A 21,726-nucleotide genomic window follows, 5' to 3' on the forward strand; every position below is an offset into this window, starting at 1 on the left:
AATTATTCATGCTTTATATGATGTTATGATGTGGAATACTGATAGCAAAAATTACAAAATTATTAAACCATGACACTCATTCACCATTTGGAAGTCTGTGGGACTAGAGAAGTAAAAGAATAAGGAAAATTAGATACTATGCTGCCAATTTCATGGATCCTTGGTGGGATAAATTGAGTATATCATCATGCTACTGCATTACACAAGTTAAAGAGTGTCTTCCAAGAAAAAGACAATTTAAACTTTTATGTTTTCCTGTGCTCCTCCCATCCTACTGCCTTTCAAATGCAGATTTTCACTGAAAGACCTGAATTTTTTATTTTTTTTATTTTTTTTTTACAGGCAGAAGCTACAGACTATTCAGTCGTATGGCTATTTCAGGATTTTGGCATGGACCAAAGAGTCTAGCTTATGAATTTCAGTGCTGCACAGACTGTCAGATGGCATGCTCTCTAGGGCAGAGATTATTAGCCCTTCATTTGTGCTTTGCAGAGCCTGTTCTAGATATTATCCCTAGACAGAGAAGGGCTCCGTTCTGCAGCAGTGAAGCCCCTGGTGACAGGGCACTGACACTGTGGCAATGCTGTGTGATTGCTCTCACAGCTCTGGCAGGGAATGAGGAAAGCTGATAAGAACTGAACTCTGGCTTTATTTCTTGGACTCAGGAATGTGATGTGAGTAAAAAGATATTTGCTTGGCATTTTCTCTCTCCATGTTTCTAGTCCTTACCTAACAACACTGTGTCCATTCTGTTTCACTAACAATAACTGACTTGTTTCTAACCAGGGTTTTTCTTCAAGATGGCAAATATGTCTTAGGAGAATAATTTAGGAGGTAGCTGTATAGAACTCATATGCAGAAATCAAGATGAACAATAGCATGTCCACAGATAATACTGCTTTATGTTTAGAAAATTTAGTAGGCAGTTTTGAAAGAAAAGATTATTTATTCTTTAACCAGTTTCAGACAAGTCTGTCCTGAGCTTTCCCCTGGGCTCTCTAAAAACTTGCATGATAGCAAGACTGCATCGTGATGGGAAAGTGAGAGGTCAGATGAAACACTAGAATGTTACTTTATAGTCAGTACACAATTACTGATGGGTGTAGCTGATGAATTAAGTAAGATTTTTTCCACAAATACTTCTATATGTAAAGAAGCTGCTGTACTAATGAAGGCAGGCAGAAGGAGCAGGTAGAGTATTATAATACATCACGTTATATGATCTGCTATCTCATATCTATGCTAACCGGTTAATCTCAACTAGCACAAATGATGGTGAAACAGAGATTTTCATATTAATTGATAAGGCAATTACTTTGAAGGTTTCTTCCCCTTTATAGATGTCTACATTTGGAATCTTCTATATAGTACAGTGTATCTTAAATCTGTTTGTAGAATTCTTGCAAAACTGTAGAAATCACAAAGAGGTGTGCCACTTTGCATGGTGGGTATATGAGAAACTTCATAGGCGCTCTAAATAAATTGAGGTTTGTATTCAGGAGATGGTGGTTTGCATCCATGAAATTCTTCCTACTGAAATGCTTTGTGTTCATTTGAAAATATATTAAAACTGTAATTATGCAGACAACATCAAAATCTACAAGTAGTGTTTGCCCTATTTGAAGGCCTTTCAACAAAGTCTCTGAAAACACATATTAGTCCATACTGAGAATTCATCCACATATAAAAACTTTGGGGGAGGGGGGGGAAAGATGCTTTCTTTTTCAATCAGAACATTTATGGTGGAAAACTTAACACTGGGGCTTGGTATGTGGAGCTGTTTTGCCAAGGCATCCCATTCTCACATTTAACCTAAGTGCAAGCATTGCTAAAAACACATTAGGAAGCTTATTTGGGTATTCTCTATTCACAGCATGAAAGAAGTTTCTTCAATGCAAGGAAAACTGTGGTCTATGAGAAAGGTTCAGTGGGAAAAAAATGAGAGGAACAGTCTGATCTGAACACTAATTCACTGAAGTCCTGAGTGCTTAGGCAAAAGTATTAACGAAGAACCTGGATTCTTGGAAAGTGTGATGTTCACATGGGATTACCAAAATGACTAGTTTAATAGGTCATTGTGGGCAGTCAATATTCCTCTTGTACTTGAAGTCCCTAATCTGCTGAGGGCTTGAATGCTGCCACACTCAAAGTGGTAGATGTAGGTTGGGTTGAAAACCAACAGAATCTACTACTGGGGCAGGCAGAATAATTACATAGCAGTATTTAGTGGTGAATGTTTCTGATAAGCCACATGTAAATGGAGGGGAACAGTGGAACTTCTTAACTGGAAGGAAACATAACTTGGAAGGAAAGTTGAAAGAGGAGTTACCTACATTTTCTCTGACTTCTTTGACAGCTGCATTTCAAGCTTGGAATACTCCTCTGAACAAATCCACTGTGTCACTAATGTTGTTGAGAGTTTTACATCTGAGCATTGTACGGATATGAAAAACAGATGGTTTGGATTCAAATAGTTAGAATTCAAAAGTCATAAAATTATAGAACACTTAAAAACTGTATGTGAGAGGGGAGACAAGGATTTTTCCTCTTTTTTTTCTTAAAACTCACTATAAGATACTTTTTTGCATATTTATGTGTGTATGTTCCCATACACTTGGTTTCTCTTATTTCTGTTCATTAAGTTGCTCTTTACTGAACCTCACAGAAGTCTGCTAAATGTGGGCTCCATTCTGCTGTCTTCAGTGAACGCTGGAGCTATTTGCAGCGCAGGGATAAACTCAGCTTTCCTGTGCTTCACTGTGCTCCTTGACTTCCACTCTTACTGTGTGAAGTTAAATCTATCATTTTCTTGCTCCTGTCAGAACTGATTGTCATAGGGAACACAGTATTTGACAGTGTGCCTAGGTGCAAGCATGATGGCTTGAGCAAAATCTCCAGCTTTAGGAATGACTGTACCTGTATTTTGTTCTTACATGAAGAGCAGAATTAGCTGATCTTAAAAAAAAAAACAAACAAAAAAAAACAACAAAAAAAACCATCTCGAGTTTGTTAGCCTGTTTAATTTCCATGTTCTCTCCATGGAACGTGACCACCATTTTCAGAGAGAGCAACAATCTTGGAGAGCAATCCAATCCCAAAGCAAAAGACGGCTGTTGTTGTTGATTTCTCCTCACTGCTATATAAGGCAAATAGAGTACTGTGCTTAGGGAATTACAGTGCAAACATTTCACCATTTTGAAAGCATAGAAACTAATGACTCACTTCTTTCAAATAGAGGTTTTCCCTAGAGGAAGCTACTAGGACAACTAGCTATGGTTTCTCATTTTATATGTCTCATTTAAAGTAATCTTTATCTTGCTTTAGAAAAGGTCAGCAGAAAGATGAGAAAATTATGCTGGCTGAAACTGAAGTTTTGTTTTTGACATTGTTTCTTTTGCTTTGCCCCTAGTAATACCAATTGCATTTCATAGGCTATGTTTTCTGCTCTAGAAATGTACTAGAAAGCATCTATCAAATCTGTTGATAATGTCAGTGAGAGAGGTCCAATGAGATACAATCATAAGAAAGAAGGAAAGCTTTTGACCTTATTGAGGGAAGGAATCAACCCTTTGCCAACAAAGAATTGATGGTGAAGGTAAGTTTGAGGAACTCCAAGCCTACTAAGAAAATAACTGTAATGACAACTTTTGTCATCCTTGCATTGTCAGTTCTAAACTATTAACTATAAAAAGATGAGACACGCTATTAAGTATCCTGTAGTATTATTTTGGAAAAAGGTATTGATATTTTTACAATGAAAATGTAAAAGGCAAATTAGAGAAGATGGCAGTTAACAGGAAAAAAAAATAAAATTGAATAATACAGTGGATAAGAAGGATAGGCTGAGGACAGGCTGGGACTGAGCAGTAAGTTTCTAATAGTTGCTGAACTGCACAGAAACATGCAAATAAACAAGTTGGTTGAGATTAAAATAAAGAAATTATTTATTTATTGCAATATTGCAATAAAGCAAATTGAGGGAATATAGGATAAAAAGGTCAGAAAGATGCTGAAATTTGCTGTTTTGGTTTTTCAGTGCGTGCTCTTTTTACTTCCAAGAAAAGCTTTACTCTTCATCATATTATTTTATAATTCTCTCTTAGGTAAGAGAAAAGGTTTCTAAGTCAGGAAACTGGCTTGCTTTTTCGTTGTCCATTTTCTTTCTCAGCAAAGTGACTCTCATTCTTACCTGAGAGAATGAATTCCTCCATCAGTGATATTACTCATAGTGTTTAAGGATTACAGAACAATCCAAACCTATTGAAATCAACTAATTTCAGAATAAGCTCTTCAATATAATGGCTCTTGCTGAAAAGATCCCAAGGTATTTTTAGCTGTCAAACTCCAGGTTTGTTTAAAGAAGGCATTACATTGGTGTGGAGTAACTATCTGATGTGAATATTTCTGAACTTAACAGGGTTCTGAAAATAGTCAGTACATCTTGTCTAAGACTGAACTGTAGCCAGTTCTAGGCAAGAAGCTTGCAGAAATTCTGGAGAAACCCAAAGGAAAATGAGCTCTCAGATCCAAAGATTTGTGCTGATTTTCTAGCTGTTATATTGTAACTGTGGAGTTACCATATAACTGCCCAGTTGTCCATCTATTCCTTGAAACATTCCTCATAAGCAATTGAAAGCCACTTGTGAAAAATAATCCTGTAGCCTGTATAATTCATAATGAACTATTGCCTACCCTAAGCTGTATCTCTTCCAGTTTTTGGGTTGTTCCTTTCCCTGCCAAAATCTCCGAAACATTCCCTTTTTTATTTTTGCTGTTATCTTTTTTCATTTTTTTTCTGGTGGAACAACACCACCGCTAACTGCGTTATTCACCTGCATTATTTAATAAAAACATCGTGTTCTTAAATCTCCATATTAGATTGTTTTCAAACCATATGCAGCAATCACACTTTATTGTAGAATGCAACTTTAGGCTTCTTATGAAATTAGTTTTTTCAGCTCATCTAAAAATAAAAGTTCAGAGGCTTTATGATCGATTAATTCTTTACTCTTTTAGATCATGATGTACAGATTACTCATCAGTTTTATAGTGTAATGTATCATGCTACTTATAAATATCTCATTACCTTTTCTATTAAGCATAACTTGTATCAGAAATATAATTACTGAATGCAAGCAGGGTTTCTATTTCCCTTGGGAAAAGAAAAACTTCAGAATCATTGTAGCATCCCTGCCCTGGCTGGCATACCAGGTTTCATGTGGGTTTCTGAGAGCCCCTTCTAAGCTTAGGACAGTAATAAAATACACTCTAATCAGGGTGCTAGGCAAATATTCATCTTGTCTTTTGACAAATCAATGTTATGTCATTCTTCATGAGATGTACTTCCTTTTCTCCTTGACTTCTGTTGTGAGTTGGAAGTTCAGTGAATATATTAAGAAAAAATAATTCTTTATTTGTAGGGCTTGTTTCCATGTGCAAGAACAACTTGATGGGCTAGAAATGATGTCCTGTTAAAGGGATGATTTTATTTAATGTTTTGTGGTGTTTTTTTGTTTTTTTTTTTCTTGTTCTCAGTATGTTAAAATATCTTCTTTCTAGACCTTTATGCAGTCTCTTCAGAGCAACATTTTCAAAAGAATTATATTATCCACTGTTTGTACCCAGATGTTTATTTTTATGGACAGATCTAATGTCAGAGTTAATGCATTTACTTGGGGAAATCCTTTCTTTCCCTTGAAATAGCCATGTTAGAGTTCTTTATGGCTTCAGAAATCTGAGATCTGTCTTGTCTATCTCTAGCTGTCTGAAAGTTACATTCTTGAATTTCCTCATTAACGTATCAGTTCTTAGGGATTATCCAATCTGGTATTTTGTTTTCATCAGTGGCTATAGTTATCTGCTTGGGGAGAATATAAACAGGGACTAAACTTCCCCTGAGTACTTTCCTGTACTTTACTAGCTTCCAAATGTTTTCCACTCAGTTGACTTTCAGAGTCTGATGTAATTTTTGTGTATTTACTAACCCCCAATGGGTGCTTCTTCTGAGTATTTCTATATTCCTTCCTTGAGCATACTTATAATGTTAGTATTCAAAACACTTCCTATCCTCAAGCTCCTTTTGTATGCTTCCCATTGCACAGAGAACTACCTTGTTTCTTTGTGAATAAGCTCCTGGATTCATCTGATAACTTTTTTTTTGTATTAAAAGAGGCGGCAAGCACTCTGTCTGCTTCATTTTTCCATGGCATTCATGATTTCTTCTATAGAAGCTGTTCTTGCCATTGATTTTTCTCACAATTTCTTCCTGAATCTGTTTCAGTTCTCTAACGTAACTTTTTTGAGATAAGGGGATAAGAGCTACATGGGGGAGCCACATGCTCACAATCTTCCAGCTCGTTCTTTGTTTGATTTTCTGTTCTCTCCCCACAAACAGCTAACCATTTATTTTATGATTATTACTGAGCATTGAGATAGCCATACTATGAAAGTAACAGTCATAATCAACAATGCTTGTGTGACACACTGATAATCAGCTCAGAATCTACAATATTTTTCTATAGGAAGTTATGATGGATTTTTCCTATGTGCACCGCTTCATATTTATGTTATTTATGTTGTGTTACATTTAATTACCTAGTCATCCAGTCTTAGAAAGCACTTCTCAATTTTGTCAGGCCCAATTGATCTGAGTTAATCAGTATCAGTACCACCTCAAACCCAAGGCATTCTTGAACTGGGGAAACTGAAAATGCAGTTAAGAACCCCAGAGTATTACCAAAGGGTGACCTTCCTCTACAGAAAGTTTTTTCCAGTATCCGTTACATAATTCCTCTTTTTTAACCACTTATTTAACCCTCTTGCTGCCTAGTTTGTTGTTGTTGTTGTTGTTTGTTTTTTGTTTTAGTAAGGGAAAGCCTTCTTGAATACTATGCAGATTTTATGCAGAAATAGTTGTATTCATGTATGTATTGATGCCTCCAAAGAAGCACAATCTCGCTTCACAAAAGTAACATTGACTCTTGTCAGATTATATGTGTGTGGGTATCTGATCATTGCATTTGTTCTTATAACTTCTACTAATGTGACCTACAGTCCTCATACTTGTATCGGACTATTGTGTTTTCTATGTCCCCTAGAATGATCTTGCAAAACAGCTCGTGTTTACCATATTCAATTGTTGCAGGAGCTTGTAGGGAGAGGTGCATTACTGCTAGTAACCTCATTTTATTCCTGACATATAGAACTGCTCATTAAATGCCAGAAAGCTTGTACAGTTAATGAGACACTTTTAAGTAGCTGTAAAATGTGATATGGAAGTCAGAGTTCTCTTTTCATGAGTCTTCCAAAAAAGGATTTCAGTATGGAAATCGGCCTGGTTTCTTTTCCAGTGAAAAGTAGTATAAAGAATTTTCTTCTTTGCAATCTTATTCTCTCTATCCCTCAGGTTTTTCTTGTATTCTTTGGTCACAAGTTGGCCTTGCAGTTTTTGCCAAGCTTCTTGCTTGCAGTATGTTTCAAGAGAGGTTTTGTATTTAGTTTTGATTCCTTTCCCCATTTGCTCTTCAACCTCTGTTCTGGTCCCTCTCAGGTTTGTCTTCCCATTTAGTGTGCCACAGCTTCAGTCTTCTGAGGGATGCCTTCCTGCTTCTAATAACCTACCTTACCTACTGTTCAGTCTTGTTGATGTTTCCACCTTTTTTTTAAATGCAGTTGTAAAAATGTGCTGTGAAAGTTCTGCAGAGTAGAGGTCCCTCAATAATCTTCATACTGTATGTACGACTCAAATGGCTTTGGGCATTCCTACCTCTTAAATGGAGAAAAATTGAAGCTCATCTTTTTGGCCTTTGTTGTGCCAGTAGCGATAGTGACTCTGCTTATGTCTGCAGCCACAAATGTTAGCTACATTCAAATGTGCAGTTTTGCACCAAGCTACATGTGATAGAGAGGTAAAAGCCAAGAGAGATGTCCAGCTTCATAGTATGTCTTCACCTTTGCATCAAGAAGCGTTCATTAGTGGCCTCACAAAAATTTGATTTCTGTTATGTTCCTGTGTGAAATTTTCCAGCCTCCTTAAAGATAACTGAAGGCTCCTTCTATTCTTGTATTTCCTTCCCCTTCTGTCTCTAATCTCTCAAGACATAGCAGCCAGTACTGCCATTTTATCTGGGTGGCTGGTGAGGTCTTATGCTCTTCCTACTGAGACTTTGAAGTTTAATCCAGAAGTTGATTAGGTAGTTGAAGACAGAGCTTTTTAGCTGATAGGGCTTACAAAGAGAGGGGAATAGAAATAGGATACTGCTGTCCTGGTGCTTGGCCCAATAAACTAGTTTTTGAATAAGACAAATCCCATCTCAGTCAGGGGCCAGTCCTGCTCAAGCATGGAAGAGCAGTTCCAGGCACCTGAAGGTTTCTGGAAGACAGATTTTGAGGGCTTAAAATGTTAATTTTTTAGTGAAAACCGATTCTTCTGTATATAAAGAGAGATCAATATACAAGGAGATAAAAAAAGGAAAAAAGGATAAAAAATGTATTTTTATAGTTGAATCACTTTCACGAGTTTTGCGTGTAAAAATAACTAAATCCCCTTTACAGAAGACGTGCATTATTAATCAAGAGGCACAGACCACTTGTATTGATTTTATAGTACGAGTAACTTGTTTTGCAAAACATATAAAGCTTAATATTGAACAATAGGTAAGTGATGAGTCTGGGACTATTTCAGTGAGACTGGAATATGCCATTCTTGTTGAAAAGATGTAGGAAGTATACCATTTCTCATTTGAAAGTGAGGTAAACTAAGGAAGCCCATGACCTCTGGTGAGCTATCTACAAATACATAGAAGATATTTCAGCATCTGGTGTAAGTTATCAAACTTATTTTTATTCTCTTCTGTGTTAAAAGATAAAACCACAATTTATCTGTGAATGTCACAATAATGAAAGTCTTGCTTTGGTCAATTTTATGTTTTGTAGACATTGGAAGGAGTTGCTATGTTACTGTCTGAGTTCTTTAATGCTGGAAGGAGCTCCTTATGGGCTTCTTGGGCACAGAATGTGCTGTTTTGTTCTAGATCTTTTTTATGATCATGCTTAGAGGAAATATTTAACTAGTGACAATTCTCAGCTTTGAAGTCACTTTTCAATATATATGACCCTGTGGACTACATTTCATAAACAACATAGCAGAGATTTTAATGATCAGTTTTTGCCTAACTTAGAAACTTTTATATTACATTTACTTTGTAAAAATATTAACTTTCCATTGATGCAACCATGCCTGTTTAACAACCCAGTAAAACTGCATGAAATCACAGCTCCCACTGAAGTCAGAATTATTCCTTAACTGTAGTATCCTATACAAGCATTTATATTTGTTCCATTTTGTATCATGCAGATTTTTTGCACTGTAGTGTCTGAACAGTTTTTGAAGAGCAGAAAGTATTGTGACTAGAATCTATCATATCTGTTCTTGTATCCTTTCCCTATGGGAAAAATGAAAGTAGTGGAGATGCTTTGATTTAATAAAAAAAATATTCAAAGCTGAAAATAACTCTGGCACACAGATGTCCTTTGGTTACTCAGGAAATATACTCCACATACTTCTCCCTGGAAATAAAAAAAAAAAATGTTTCTAGTGCAGACGAGCTTCACCCTCACTATAGAAAATTGCAGCTTATTACAGAAACAGTGCTATTGGCAGCATTGCTAATGTTGGCCTTTCAGTTAACCTTGGGTGAAACAATGACGTACCTTGAAGATATTATCTGAGACCTTGGACAAGGACAAACGCTATACAGAAAGTCAGTTCAGGAATCCAAAACAGATTTGCTTTCCAAACAATAGAAAAAATATTTTGAGGGAAGTGCTGCAACATTTTGAGCTCTTCAGTGTATACTAGCTGCTGAAGACAGCAAACCAAAGATGCTGTGTTGCTTTGCTCAGCTCAGAGAGCTTCATTCAAATACATGATCAGTGCCCATTGGCACAAAATGGAGGACTTCATGTCAGTGCTGAAAAGCAATCCAACTGACAGACTGATGTCAGTACTTGCAGGTGCCTTTAGCAAAAGTATTATTTTGAGATGACTTTTAGGTCTATCCTGATAAGATACCAGCTCTAATGCCATCCTCTGGCTAAATAGAAATACTAACCAGCTAAGAAATGAGATCCCATATTTTCCACCTAGAGGGATTATAATTTTTTTTTCTCGTATGGGGATTTCACAGCAGGTCCAGATATTAAAGCTATCAGAATAATTAGTTTCACACCTTCCCACATTCTACAGATGATCTAAATAAATAAACCCTACCAGAAGATCCATGCAGTTTATCTTTTAATGCCTAATGTTTCTCCAAAGCCAAATACCTATTGTTTTTACTTTCATGGGGGCTGTTTGTGTATAACCATGGCTGAGATTTGCCCCGTAACACTGAATGTATCATCACTCTTTCTAATGTAGGTCAAGAGAAGAAATTAATGATGACATTGTGCTGCTTGTTCTGGCATTTCCCAGGAGCTTGTGTGGTCCCTAGTGATCGTCTTGAATCATTAATCAAAGGGTAACTGCACTGTACAGCCCACAATGTATTCTCAGCAGACACATGCATTGATGACGCTGCACCAAGAAAAAGGACTTAATTGCGTTGACAGTACGGTTTTTTCACAGTTTAAAGTGTTTATCAAAATTGTGCTTGTAGCATCTAAAAATACTGTAATTAATGCAGCTTTTGGCCTCTTCACACACTGTTTTCTCTTTAGTTTCTTCTGTTAAAGAAGACAGCTGTTTGGTAGGAAAACAAATTCATCTCTTTTCCTTCTTTCTCTCGCCTCCTGTTTTGTATTTGAGTGCATCAGTAGGAGGCTCACAGTTTGTTGTAAATGTTCATTCACAGTTTCTGCAGATTCTTACATTTGTATTCAAAAAGGCAGAATATTTCAAGATGTCCTTCATACTGAGCTACTCTTACTTTCCATCAGACATGCGTAATGCAGAATACAGAGTTCAGAGGCTTCGCTTCACAAAGCAAAACAACAACCCTCATGGGAATGAAACCTTTTCCTCAGGGAAAATGTGAAAATTTGCATTAGTCATTTATTCTTTCTTAAATTATCTTCTTTCATTACTAGTTTAAAAGTGGTCTGCAGGTATCATAATGTAGAGTATAAACCAGAATAAAGAAAACAGACCTTCTTTGATCAGATATCTGATCTGTAAGAGAAGGTAAGGCATATGTCGGTTGGCCAGTGGAGTTACCAGGCAGCTGGGGTTTGCCTCCTGTGTAGGCCAGGATGAGGATTTTCTTTTCTCTATTAGATGTTCAGGGCTGTGAAAACAGGGGAGAGCACAGAAGTGTGAGACTTGGCTTGTGTCATCAGCCACAACTCCCATGCCAGGCAGCCTGCACGTATGTATGAACCTGCAAACCCCTGAGAAACCCACCTTGCTTAACTGCCAGCAGACTGAAGTAAAGAAGCTGTAGATGTTATTCTGTCTAGAGGACAGAAACAGGAGCAATGGAAATCTGTCATTAAAAGGCATCAAATTAAGTGAAAGAAGATATTGAAAAGGTGTCTTTTTGAGCAACAAGAAAAATGAGACATCACTTTGCTCTCACCTTTAATGGAAAATATTACTATCATGACTCATTTTCATTATCCATCCACTACTGTTAACTACTGTGAAGTGCTTTGCTCCTTCAAAGATCCACATCAGGTTTTAAAATGTTCCAGGTGCTACATATTTCCTTGTAAATCTTGTATTACAGTGAGGAAGGCTGTGTATGCAGCAGAGCTTTGCAAGGCTGAAATTTCACTAAAATTACTATTATTACTTCATAGACTGCAAGGGTAAAGCTCAAGTGGTTGCAGTATATGAAATCCTAAGGTTAAATAATGGACTTCATTGTAGTTTTACAGTGGACTTTATACTTCTACTGCTGGTGTAGGACTTGCAGCTCTATTAAGACAGGAGCCTATTGAAAATCTTTATCATCTTCTGGCATAAAAGCCTGCACTGTGTGCACACTGTGAGAGCTCAAGATTGCAGAGGAGGTGGGAGGGAGCATCTCGAGTTCATCAGATGCTGTCTGAATGAAGATATTAAGGGGCAAACTGCCAGTATATGGCTACTTTACAATGAATGTAAGAAGATAATTTTTGAGTTTACTGGTCCAGGCTGAAGCCCCAGAGACCCAGTATGGGGATCTACAACAATTCAAACAGAGCCTGCTGAGCAGCACCAGACCTGGAAGAAACCAACACATATATCCTGCACCAACTTCAGCCTCTGGGCACATTTTCACCTTCAGTGAGGACTGGATGGGTTTGAAAATCAGCAACAAATCCCATAATCAACCAGTCTACAAAACAATCAAAACCAAACACACACACATGAATTATTCACATTAGTACCTGTTCTGGTAAATAAGGGCTGTGGGAAAAAGTGCAACCAAAAAGTGTTTGAATGGGCATTTCGAGTCCAAAAGAACAGTGTCCTCATTATCTCCATAATGAGGACAGATCTGCCTCTTCTTTCCTTCAGACTGTTAACTGTTGCCTCCTGACATTCAATGATTTATAGGGCAAGTAAAGAGAAATATTCCGGGCTGTTTTGTAAAGGTGTAATTTTTGTTCTCAGTTAATCTCAGTTGAAAACAATTTCATTTCTTTTTATTTTTATTATTATTATTATTTATATGTATCCTAGGATAAACCATTTTATCTAGGAAAAAAAAATACATTTGTGAAATCTGAATTATGAATACTTAATGTTTAATTTTCTCCCTCTGTAAATTAAAGGATAATTCTTACCATCACAATAACAACCAAGCCTGTGTGAATTAATATTAACATATGCAGAACACTGAGAAATGAAATAAGGTGTAATAAAAGAATAAAATATCTTTTTTTGTGAAAAAATTAATGAAAGTAATTATTTTAAATATGATCTTTATATGATGATGGCTGTCATAACAGTAGAAATTCTCAGTCGACATTCAGTGTACTTAAACCTGTTGATTTCCTTCAGTACCTTAATGCAGAATTTTCACAGGATGAAACCACTTGCATTTCTGCAAGGTAGTCATATATATGAATATATATGTATTTGATTATTTGGGCTCTGAGCTTCTACATGCCTGCAGAGTAATTTGATTTTATGTTTTGAACAGAAGGTGCTACTTTCTTCTTCAGTACAAACTCTTGTCTTTGATGTGCTGCCACAAGGAGTAAAATAAACATAATGCAATTGGATTGTAAGCCTTAAAACCACTGAGGAAGCACGGTCTCCCTAGACCTGATGTGTCAGCTTGTGCTGGCATCTCTTTCCATTCATTACCAAGACAGTATTAAGCTGTAATGATGATGCCACTGCTGCTAAAATTGCATCAGGAGTTCCTTTTGAAGAAGGTGAAAAAGCACTGAGAACATATTCTGTACCAGATACTGCTGGAACCAACAATGGTCTCTGCATTGCAAGATTTTTTCTATGTATAATATAACTTGGGGAATGATGGGTGCAACTTATGAATTCTCCTTTGTCTCTGTTATAGAAGACTATAGATGAAAAAATTCTTTTGTAATTTAAAATTATTTTCTGTCTTCAGAAACAGTAGCAGTCTGAACTGTTAGATAAATAGAGATAGGGTAAACCCTTACTTCACAGGGAGCCTTTTTGAATTATGACTGTAAGCTGCCATGGAGGTTTTTTTCAGCCTTTCAAAGAGTCTGTCATAATGGATGAGCATAAGGACATTAGAAAGCACTTTTACATGCTGATGCTGGAAAATGCTGGCTTCCTTCTCTCCACATCATTCACAGCTTCATTTATTTCTTAGCAATAGGAATACTGTAATTCCATGTCACTACAGTGATGTTTCAAATGTCTTCAGACAGAGAAAACACAACAAAAACAGCAATATAGTTACTCCCTTGAAGCAAGTGGGAAAGACATCTGAAAGCAAACTAGATGTTTGGCTGGGATCAACTTGAAAAAAAATAAAAAGTAGTTTACATGTTACTGGTGACAGTTTGTTCAATGAAAGGTGATATCTCCATACAGGCAATCTTAACTATTTATTCTACCCTTGAGTTTTCTGTGATTCATCAATTCACAGAGCCTTTGATAAAAGTCATCAACTATAAAAATATCAGCTTACGTTCAACTTTCATTTTATTACTAGATGTCTTTCTGTAGTCTGGCTTTTGTCCTGTGCTATTTTTAAAATGCTTAGTAATATGAAATGCTAAAATGCAGGTGCTATTAATAATTTTAAAACTCTACAGTTATACTAATACTACAGATCCAAAAATGCTACTGCTTAGATGGAGTTTGGGTTGGGACTCCACAGGAAACACTTCTGGGGAAGAAGAAACCAGGGTAATCTGCAAACAGTTCCCATCAAGCTGCTCCAATTGCTTTATAAAAAGCCAAATTGTAGTTTTCAATAACCGACTGCTGCACAATACATCTGATACCTAGTGAAAAAGTGATCTAAATCTGCTGTCTGTTACACTGAAAAAAAAGAAGTCTGGAAAATTGATCTTTTTGTGAGATGTTTATATAAGGACTTTGGAGAAAGGAGTTTTAACCAATTTGCTATATAAAATTTTAGTCTGCTCCTGCACTTGGAGAGTAATTCTTAGTGATATTTCAGATGTCAGTAGACTTGAAATGTTGAAAAGTTTTTGTTCCACATTTAATTTTTACTCTAAGCCATCACAGGAGTTGGGAACACTGCTGTCTAGCTCCTTATTATTCTAACTCAAAATTTTGTGTTTATATGTGAATGAAATAAAGACTTCTTTATTTATCAAGGATGTATAGACAGCTGAATAGTATATACAGCAGCACCTGTGGTATTTAATTTCCTCCTGATATTATACTTTCCTTCATTAGGCAAATGTAGAATTGAGGAACTTCAGGTGGCAAATGAGGAATTTTGTTTCTTCAGAAAAAAACACACATAAAAAAAAACACACTTTTTGTCATCCTAGAAAGGAGAGCGCTCCATCATCCATAGGAGCAATAATAGTGGGTAATAATCTTCCCCTGGCCTCAGCTGGGTGTTCATAATGTTCCTGTGTGTTTGGGTCAGATTTTGCTATTAATACAAGAGTGTTAATCTTTCCACGTTCTAATTTATCTTGAGCATGCTTGTGTAGAATCTTCTCTTGATGCCCACTGTGTGGTGTTTCATGTATTTCTGAGGTTTCATTGCAGATCACTAATGTCTGATCAGGATTTTTATGGAATGTCTATTTTTGTATCACTCCCATAAATTATTATTTTTGTTTGTTTGTTTGTTTTTTAAGAAGGAATGAAGTCATTTCCTGATTTGAAACCAATACATAAAATGTGATTTTTTTCTTTATGTTGCCGAAGAAATCTCCACTACCCTGCTCTTCAGACTTGCCAGCAGGTGTGTCCCCTGGGCATCTTGCATGACTCAAAACATTTACAGGATCAGACTCTGTTAATGTGATAATTTTTTCCATTACATTTACAGCTATCCCAGAAGATAATAGGTACTATTAGTTATCCCCTGACTGTTTGTACCTTAACTTAATAATGCCTTCCCAAGGCAGTGGACATGCCCTGTACTGAAGTCCAGCTTCGGCCTGTGGGGCTGAAGGTGTTGTTTTCATTTTGCCAGAGATCATTAGTACTGATTTCACAGCCTAACTCTTGGGATTCCCCCCTTCACTACTACCAACTTATAGATCAAGGCTGTAAGAGGTTTCTTATTCTGTTGGCTATATCATCTCTCAGGCTCTCCATTTGTGTCTTCAAAACTTATTGTTTTCCTAGTTCAAACTCCTCGTGACTCATCCAGCATAATATCTGCACATATTTATTTTTCTGTTGTATTTATTTATCTTCTCTTTTTTGTGTGGGTTCCTTAAGCTTTCCTTCTTCCTTAAGAATCTTCCTATCCTTCCCAGTCTGCCCTTTCTGGTCTACCTGGATTTCATTAGTGGGTTTCAGAGGTCCTGTATTCACTTTCAATCAGAAAGTGAATCCTCCAGTGCTAGTATTATGTCACAGCTGCAGACTCCACTTAAGCACAAGCTCAACAACTATAGTCAATAACAGCTTTCTAACAGTATTTAATTCTGGACCCATTTGGTTTTTGTTCTTCCAAATGAAGCTCTACAAGCATGAAATCAGCTACCTTAAAAGATTATAAAGCTAGCTTCAACCACTGTAATGGCTGCCATTTCTGGGATTTCAGTATTACAAGTGGCCTATTTGGTGGCTGTACAGGATACCTTAGCCATGCAATTTTGATTTAGTATTAGTAAAACTAAGCTGTGCTTTTTAAGATAGCAGCACCCTTGCATAGATGTTTATCTTCAAATGTCCCAATTATTTAGCTAAAGATCAAAACTGGGTAGGAGGTAATTGTATTTCAGTGATCACAGTCTTGCTATCTTCTCTCGTTTGTGCTTTTCCCTGCCCTGCCATTTTCACTGGTACTGGTCTCCCTGGTTTGTACTCTTATCCCTCATAATTCAAATGGCCATAAAACTTCAGGGTGGGTGCTTGGCTGAGGAAAACTTACTTTCACAAGAAGTAGGCTCAGTTGAACTTGATCATCCCAATGTCTCTGTGTCAGTCCTCAGGATCCCATATTATTGTCATATTATTTGTACCGCAGTCACTTCTGTTTAATGTCTCATTTATCTTCTTGGAAAAGTCCTGCTTCTCAGCCTCTTGCCTTCCCTTCTATGTTTTCTCCAACACCACTGTTGCCCTAGGGCACAGCTGCCCTAGCTTGATCAAACCAATATTCGGCTCTTTGTGCTCTCTCGTTGCTTAACATATGAAATTTCTCAGTCTCTTCTTCCGCCCACACCATCCCATCATAGCTGCAGATGTTTCTCCCCTCTGCAATCAACATACATTCCTTGGCCTTGTCCCTGCTAGTGAGACCTCCACAGCACTTGTTGTCTTCCCCTAATGCACTGCTCTTATCTTCATGTGCTCTCTTGTGCTGCTGCATGCTGTCCAACATTCTTCTAGCCCAGACTGCTGTCCCCATTAACTCCTTCTTTCCCATCTTTTCTATTGCCTTTAAAACATCATATAACTTTTAAAAAAAAGGCTTTTTTAAGGCTTCAGATGTCCAGGGATCAGGATCCTGAGTTTTTTTGTTTGGTTTGTTTGTTTGTTTGTTTGTTTTGTCCATGCTCTTTCCAAGGTAGATTTTGTAGTGTCCTTCAGTGGTCAACAGTACTCACCAATGGGCTTGAAAACTCTTCCATGTCCTGCCTTGTGATACAAAGGTTATGACCTTTTTACCATCCTTGTATTCAAGTGCTCTTGTTCCCAGTATATGACAATGATACAATTTCTATTTCTGCTCCACTCAGACTCTCACATTCTTGCTCTTATAGCCTTGGCTTGTTGAGCTGCCTGCATTCTCCATCAGTCTGTTACACACACAATAAAACAGTGCCTTGTGCTGCTTTCACAAGAGAACAGAGCTGGCTTTGTTTCAAATCAAAGTTGGAAAATACTGATAATAAAAGTATTGTGCTAGGCAATACTTGGGGACATCAAAATGTGTATTAACATATGCAGACTTGCACGGAGAAGCCAATCAAAGGGGAATCAGTCCTTGCCTGGATATTCACATGGTAGGTGTACTCTTCTGTCCATTGGCATCATTGGGGTGTGTCTGTACTTTTCTATGTCCATGTTTTTCTTTACCAGTTTCATGGTAAGGCATGCTTTATCTAATATGAATGAGCTTTGTTTTGTGCAATTTACTTTGCAGACATTATTGCGTGAATACAACTATATCATGTATCAGCAAAATTTAGTTTTGTGGGGGGTGCTTTAGTTTTACAGCAGCTTTGCAACCTGCTCATATTGCAAAGCATTTAGTTCCACTAATCTGCTAAGCTCCTGAAAATCCATGGCAGTTGCTTTCTGCAGCAGAAATAGTCATGGTCAACCATAGCTGCCAGTATTTTCTATACTGGATACTTCATACTTCTGGCAAAAGTTCGCTGTAGCTGAAGTGGTTTGTGGATACTCTTTCAGTTGTATCAAGAGGATTACAATTGCATTTCTTACGTGAGGCCTCAGGAGATGAACAAGTCTGTCAAGTCACTGAAATTGTTAGGAAGTTACATTCTGGAAGTTACATGCTTCACTTAGCAGGGGAAAAAAAAAAAAAAGTTTGATAATGGAACCTGCAGCAGGTAAAAAGGTCCCAAAGAACCCTTTGGGTTTTCTTTGTTTTTCAGTGAGAAGGTATTTTTCCAGTGAATCTGGAGATCTGGAGTGGGGTTTTCTGGTTTTTTCTTGATCACTTGTCCTATAACAAGCCCAATGAACGGTCTGCTCATGACTGTTGATGATGGAAAATTAAATTTCATTGCGTGGCTTTTTTTTTCCCCTCTATATTTTTTATTACTTGCAGTCACAAACACCTTTTGCTTATTCTAAGCAAATATTATATGTGGGAAGGAGAAACTAAAGTACCTGACTGAATTTACCAGAGCATTAGAATAGAATAGAATAGAATAGAATAGAATAGAATAGAATAGAATAGAATAGAATAGAATAGAATAGAATAGCATAAAAACTTTTCAGTAATGTAAATGGGTGTGAAGCAGTAGCATTTAGTGAAGTTAACATCATTCACTCTTAGTACTGGTTAATCTATGAGGCTAGCTGTTCAAAACTCCTAGTATCAAGAACTATGTAATGCTGTTGTTGGAAAAAGGTATAATAAGAATGGTCAAAAGACGGACTCTGACAATCTCTCACTTTCAAAAGAAAGAAATGAGACTGCAGATGTAGAAAAAGCTGACAGTGTTGCAGATAAAATCTACATTCATCAAAGAGAAGCAGGGATGTATTTATTGCTAGAATATAGTGTTTTAACAAAGCTTACTCATAAATAAAACAACAAGACTGCAGATGGTGAAGTACAGTTGATTAGTCACAGCATACATAGTTATCCAGGAGGTCCTCCCATTGAATCATGAGGTTCAAAGTGTACTTTATTGCTTTCTAAACTCCTTCAACCACAGAGGTTGCACAGTCTAAGATACAATCTTAATGAAGCTAACAAAACTTTAACTATTGGTCATATACCAAATATCTGTATCAGCAAGGTGTCATGACATCAAGGCATAAGGGATCTCTGGGCAGGTGTAAGCTAGAGGTGTCTCTGATTAAGTGGAGATCCTGTCATAAGGTCAGCTTGGGCTGGTCACTGTTTCCAGAGTAATTTGATTTAGTCATAGTCATAACATTTAGAATATGCCCAATTGGCGCTTGTTCAGCCACTTGTCTGCAATCAGTTCCTTGAGCATCCAGTCTGAGACAGTATTGTGGTCATCATCTGTCTTGGTAGTACTTTGATTGTTATCATTCCCGAGCAAGGTGTGTATCTCATTCTGTTCATGAGCAAGGCCTTGGGCATAAAAGCCAAGCTGAAGGAGAATGCTGGGGGCAGAGGGAAGCACACTGATACACAGAGCTTATTCCCGTGAAGTTTGTGCTCCTTTCTGACCTTGTCCAGAATAGAGTACCTCTTTTTTCCTTTAGAAGTCTATTGTTACAAGATGCTTATGACTAGGCACAGACAGATCACAAACAGTGTAAGAGATTATATTTTTATCTTAATTCTTCCTTTATGAATCTTGTTTTCCTTTGGATCTACATGTGGCTTCTATTCTATAAAAGGATTGTATTAATGGATTCACACTGAAAATGACTTTGAAAATTGTTAGGATTTATCATATGCATAAATACACTTGTCTAGCAACATGACTGGGTTCTTTCTCCTTCTATTCAACCGATGCACTTTCAACAAGATGCTTAAACACAAGTGAATATTAAGATTGAGAAGAGAGGATTTGATTCCTAGACATCTCATAATCTTGTTGGATTTTATATAAAAACCTGAGAGTAAAAGGTATTTACCTTATGCACTGAACTTTTTTATGCCAGTAACTCAGTGTAGTGCAAGCAGTCAAGATTGTATGTGTTGTAATGAAAAATGAAATCTGCTAATAAAGTTGACCACACCATTCCTTTCCTTTGAACTTGCAAAAACAAGCAAGCAGAAACCTTATGAACAGTACCCAACAAATAACAAAAACCAACTAACGCATACACACACACGTCAACCATCAACACCAAATCATTACAGAAAACAAGGGGTATATGTTTCCCGGTTTTGGTAGCCAGCAGTCTGTTAATTTTCATATTTTAATCACTGAAAAAATTTTGTTTCTTTTTTTTTTTTTCCCCTGAAGGACATTACTTTCAAAGTAAAAGACATACATGTACAGCTGCCTTTCACAAAAAACCCTTAGCCTTGACCCATTGCATTTTTAGATACAAACTTACCAGTACATGAAGGGCTTTAGTACAATGGCATAGATTGTGTTGACAGTGAATGAGAAACATGAGCTTAGTTCTCTGCTTTAACTCTTTTGCGAACGTTGAATGGATTATAAATTTCTTGAACTGGACTGGAAGACAAAAATATATAATTCAAAAAGTCAAAATAGAGGGTTCAAATAGTCTGAAAGGGGAAAGCATACAAAGTGTTCCTTCTTAACAGTCTGTGCTTTCTTTTGGTAGTGTTTGTACCCTTGGTACAAAGAAAACAACATTTAGTTTTATGTCAATAAAATTTCATGTGATGAGTCAGCTTTAGGTTTGCAAATATTAGTCATCATCCTTGCTGAAAAAATACCATTGTACTTGATAAATTATGTGTATATTAGAATGATAATAAATTGGGTTTATAGGTTTTGCTTTGAAGAATACTTGATATCTTTGATTAATATGTCCTATCTTGTATTAAAGCAAATTCAGTGTTTCTCTGAGAACAATGAAATGTTAGTAAGAAATCTCTTTCTTTGCAGCTGCTGCTAGATAAGGTTAGGTAGAGGTATGTACCATTAAGAATATTATTGTTTTGCAATTGGTAGATGTGAGGTCATTTAACAACCACTGAAGGCTGATGTAAAACAATAAGACAAAAATATTTGCAGTCTAGATTTTGTTTTCATCTTGATCTGATTCAAATTAAACATAAAAACCACTTAAAATGGATTGTAATTTAATCATTACCCAAATATCTTTATTTTTTTTTTTCAGCGAGAATATGCACTTACACAGACAACATATACTATGACTTAAAAATAAACAAATAAATAAAAAATGTAGAGTTGCACATCTAATAAATGTGTTGTAAACACTTTATCATTGATTGTGCTGCCATTGTTGGCTTTGATGATTGGAAGAACTACAACTTGAACCCCTCTAATACTTTATTTAATATTTTCCTTTTTGAAAAATAACCTTTAATCCCACAATTTATTTTTCCCTACTTCTTTTGTTTTATTTTGTTATTTATTTTTCCCTTTATGCTTCTTTGCACAAACAGCGATTTTGTTGTTGTTGTTGTTACTGTTCATTCAAGGCAATTTTATAGCACCCTCAACCTCTCAATGGCTAACCTTAAAATGAATTGGCATCCCGGAGCATAGGAGAAAACAGGGTACAGAATGGGAAAAAAGTGAAAAACCTGAAAAAACATTTGTACTCTTATTAAAAAAATAATAATAAATCACACTCAAGTGTTGTAGCTCTAGTTTCATTTAATGCTTGTTTTGCATTGATCAAAACATATTAATTAACATACAATTGTTTCTACTGCTGAATTACTGTTAAAAGAGAAAGAATTGAATAAGAACTTTGAGAAATGACCCAAGTGTTCTTTAATGGAG

The 21,726-nt window shown here is 36.5% G+C and overlaps 1 protein-coding gene and 1 long non-coding RNA gene across 6 annotated transcripts in view; one reads left to right on the plus strand and one right to left on the minus strand.

The window, feature by feature from the left end:
* Window positions 1-21,726, plus strand: part of FGF14 (fibroblast growth factor 14) — a 357,381-nt gene that overhangs the window by 122,601 nt on the left and 213,054 nt on the right. Inside the window, exon 1 of one of the 5 annotated variants that reach the window (XM_015851494.2) lies at window positions 17,377-17,601. The exons of 3 other annotated variants lie outside the window; for them this stretch is intronic. In XM_015851494.2, coding sequence (XP_015706980.1) covers window positions 17,526-17,601 — 76 coding nt within the window. In that variant the 5' untranslated portion in view covers window positions 17,377-17,525. Of the gene's footprint in view, window positions 1-17,376; window positions 17,602-21,726 lie in introns of those variants that run through there. One more of the 5 variants, XM_015851495.1, reaches the window with a different exon arrangement.
* On the minus strand, window positions 8,586-17,232 carry LOC107307973. The gene is made up of 3 exons (XR_001552581.2): window positions 16,524-17,232; window positions 11,149-11,285; window positions 8,586-9,567 (listed from the first exon to the last, which is right to left on the minus strand). It is a non-coding gene; the product is annotated as an uncharacterized LOC107307973 (long non-coding RNA).

This window comes from Coturnix japonica, chromosome 1, assembly GCF_001577835.2.
Source record: "Coturnix japonica isolate 7356 chromosome 1, Coturnix japonica 2.1, whole genome shotgun sequence".
In the NCBI taxonomy this organism is placed as follows: Eukaryota; Metazoa; Chordata; class Aves; order Galliformes; family Phasianidae; genus Coturnix; species Coturnix japonica.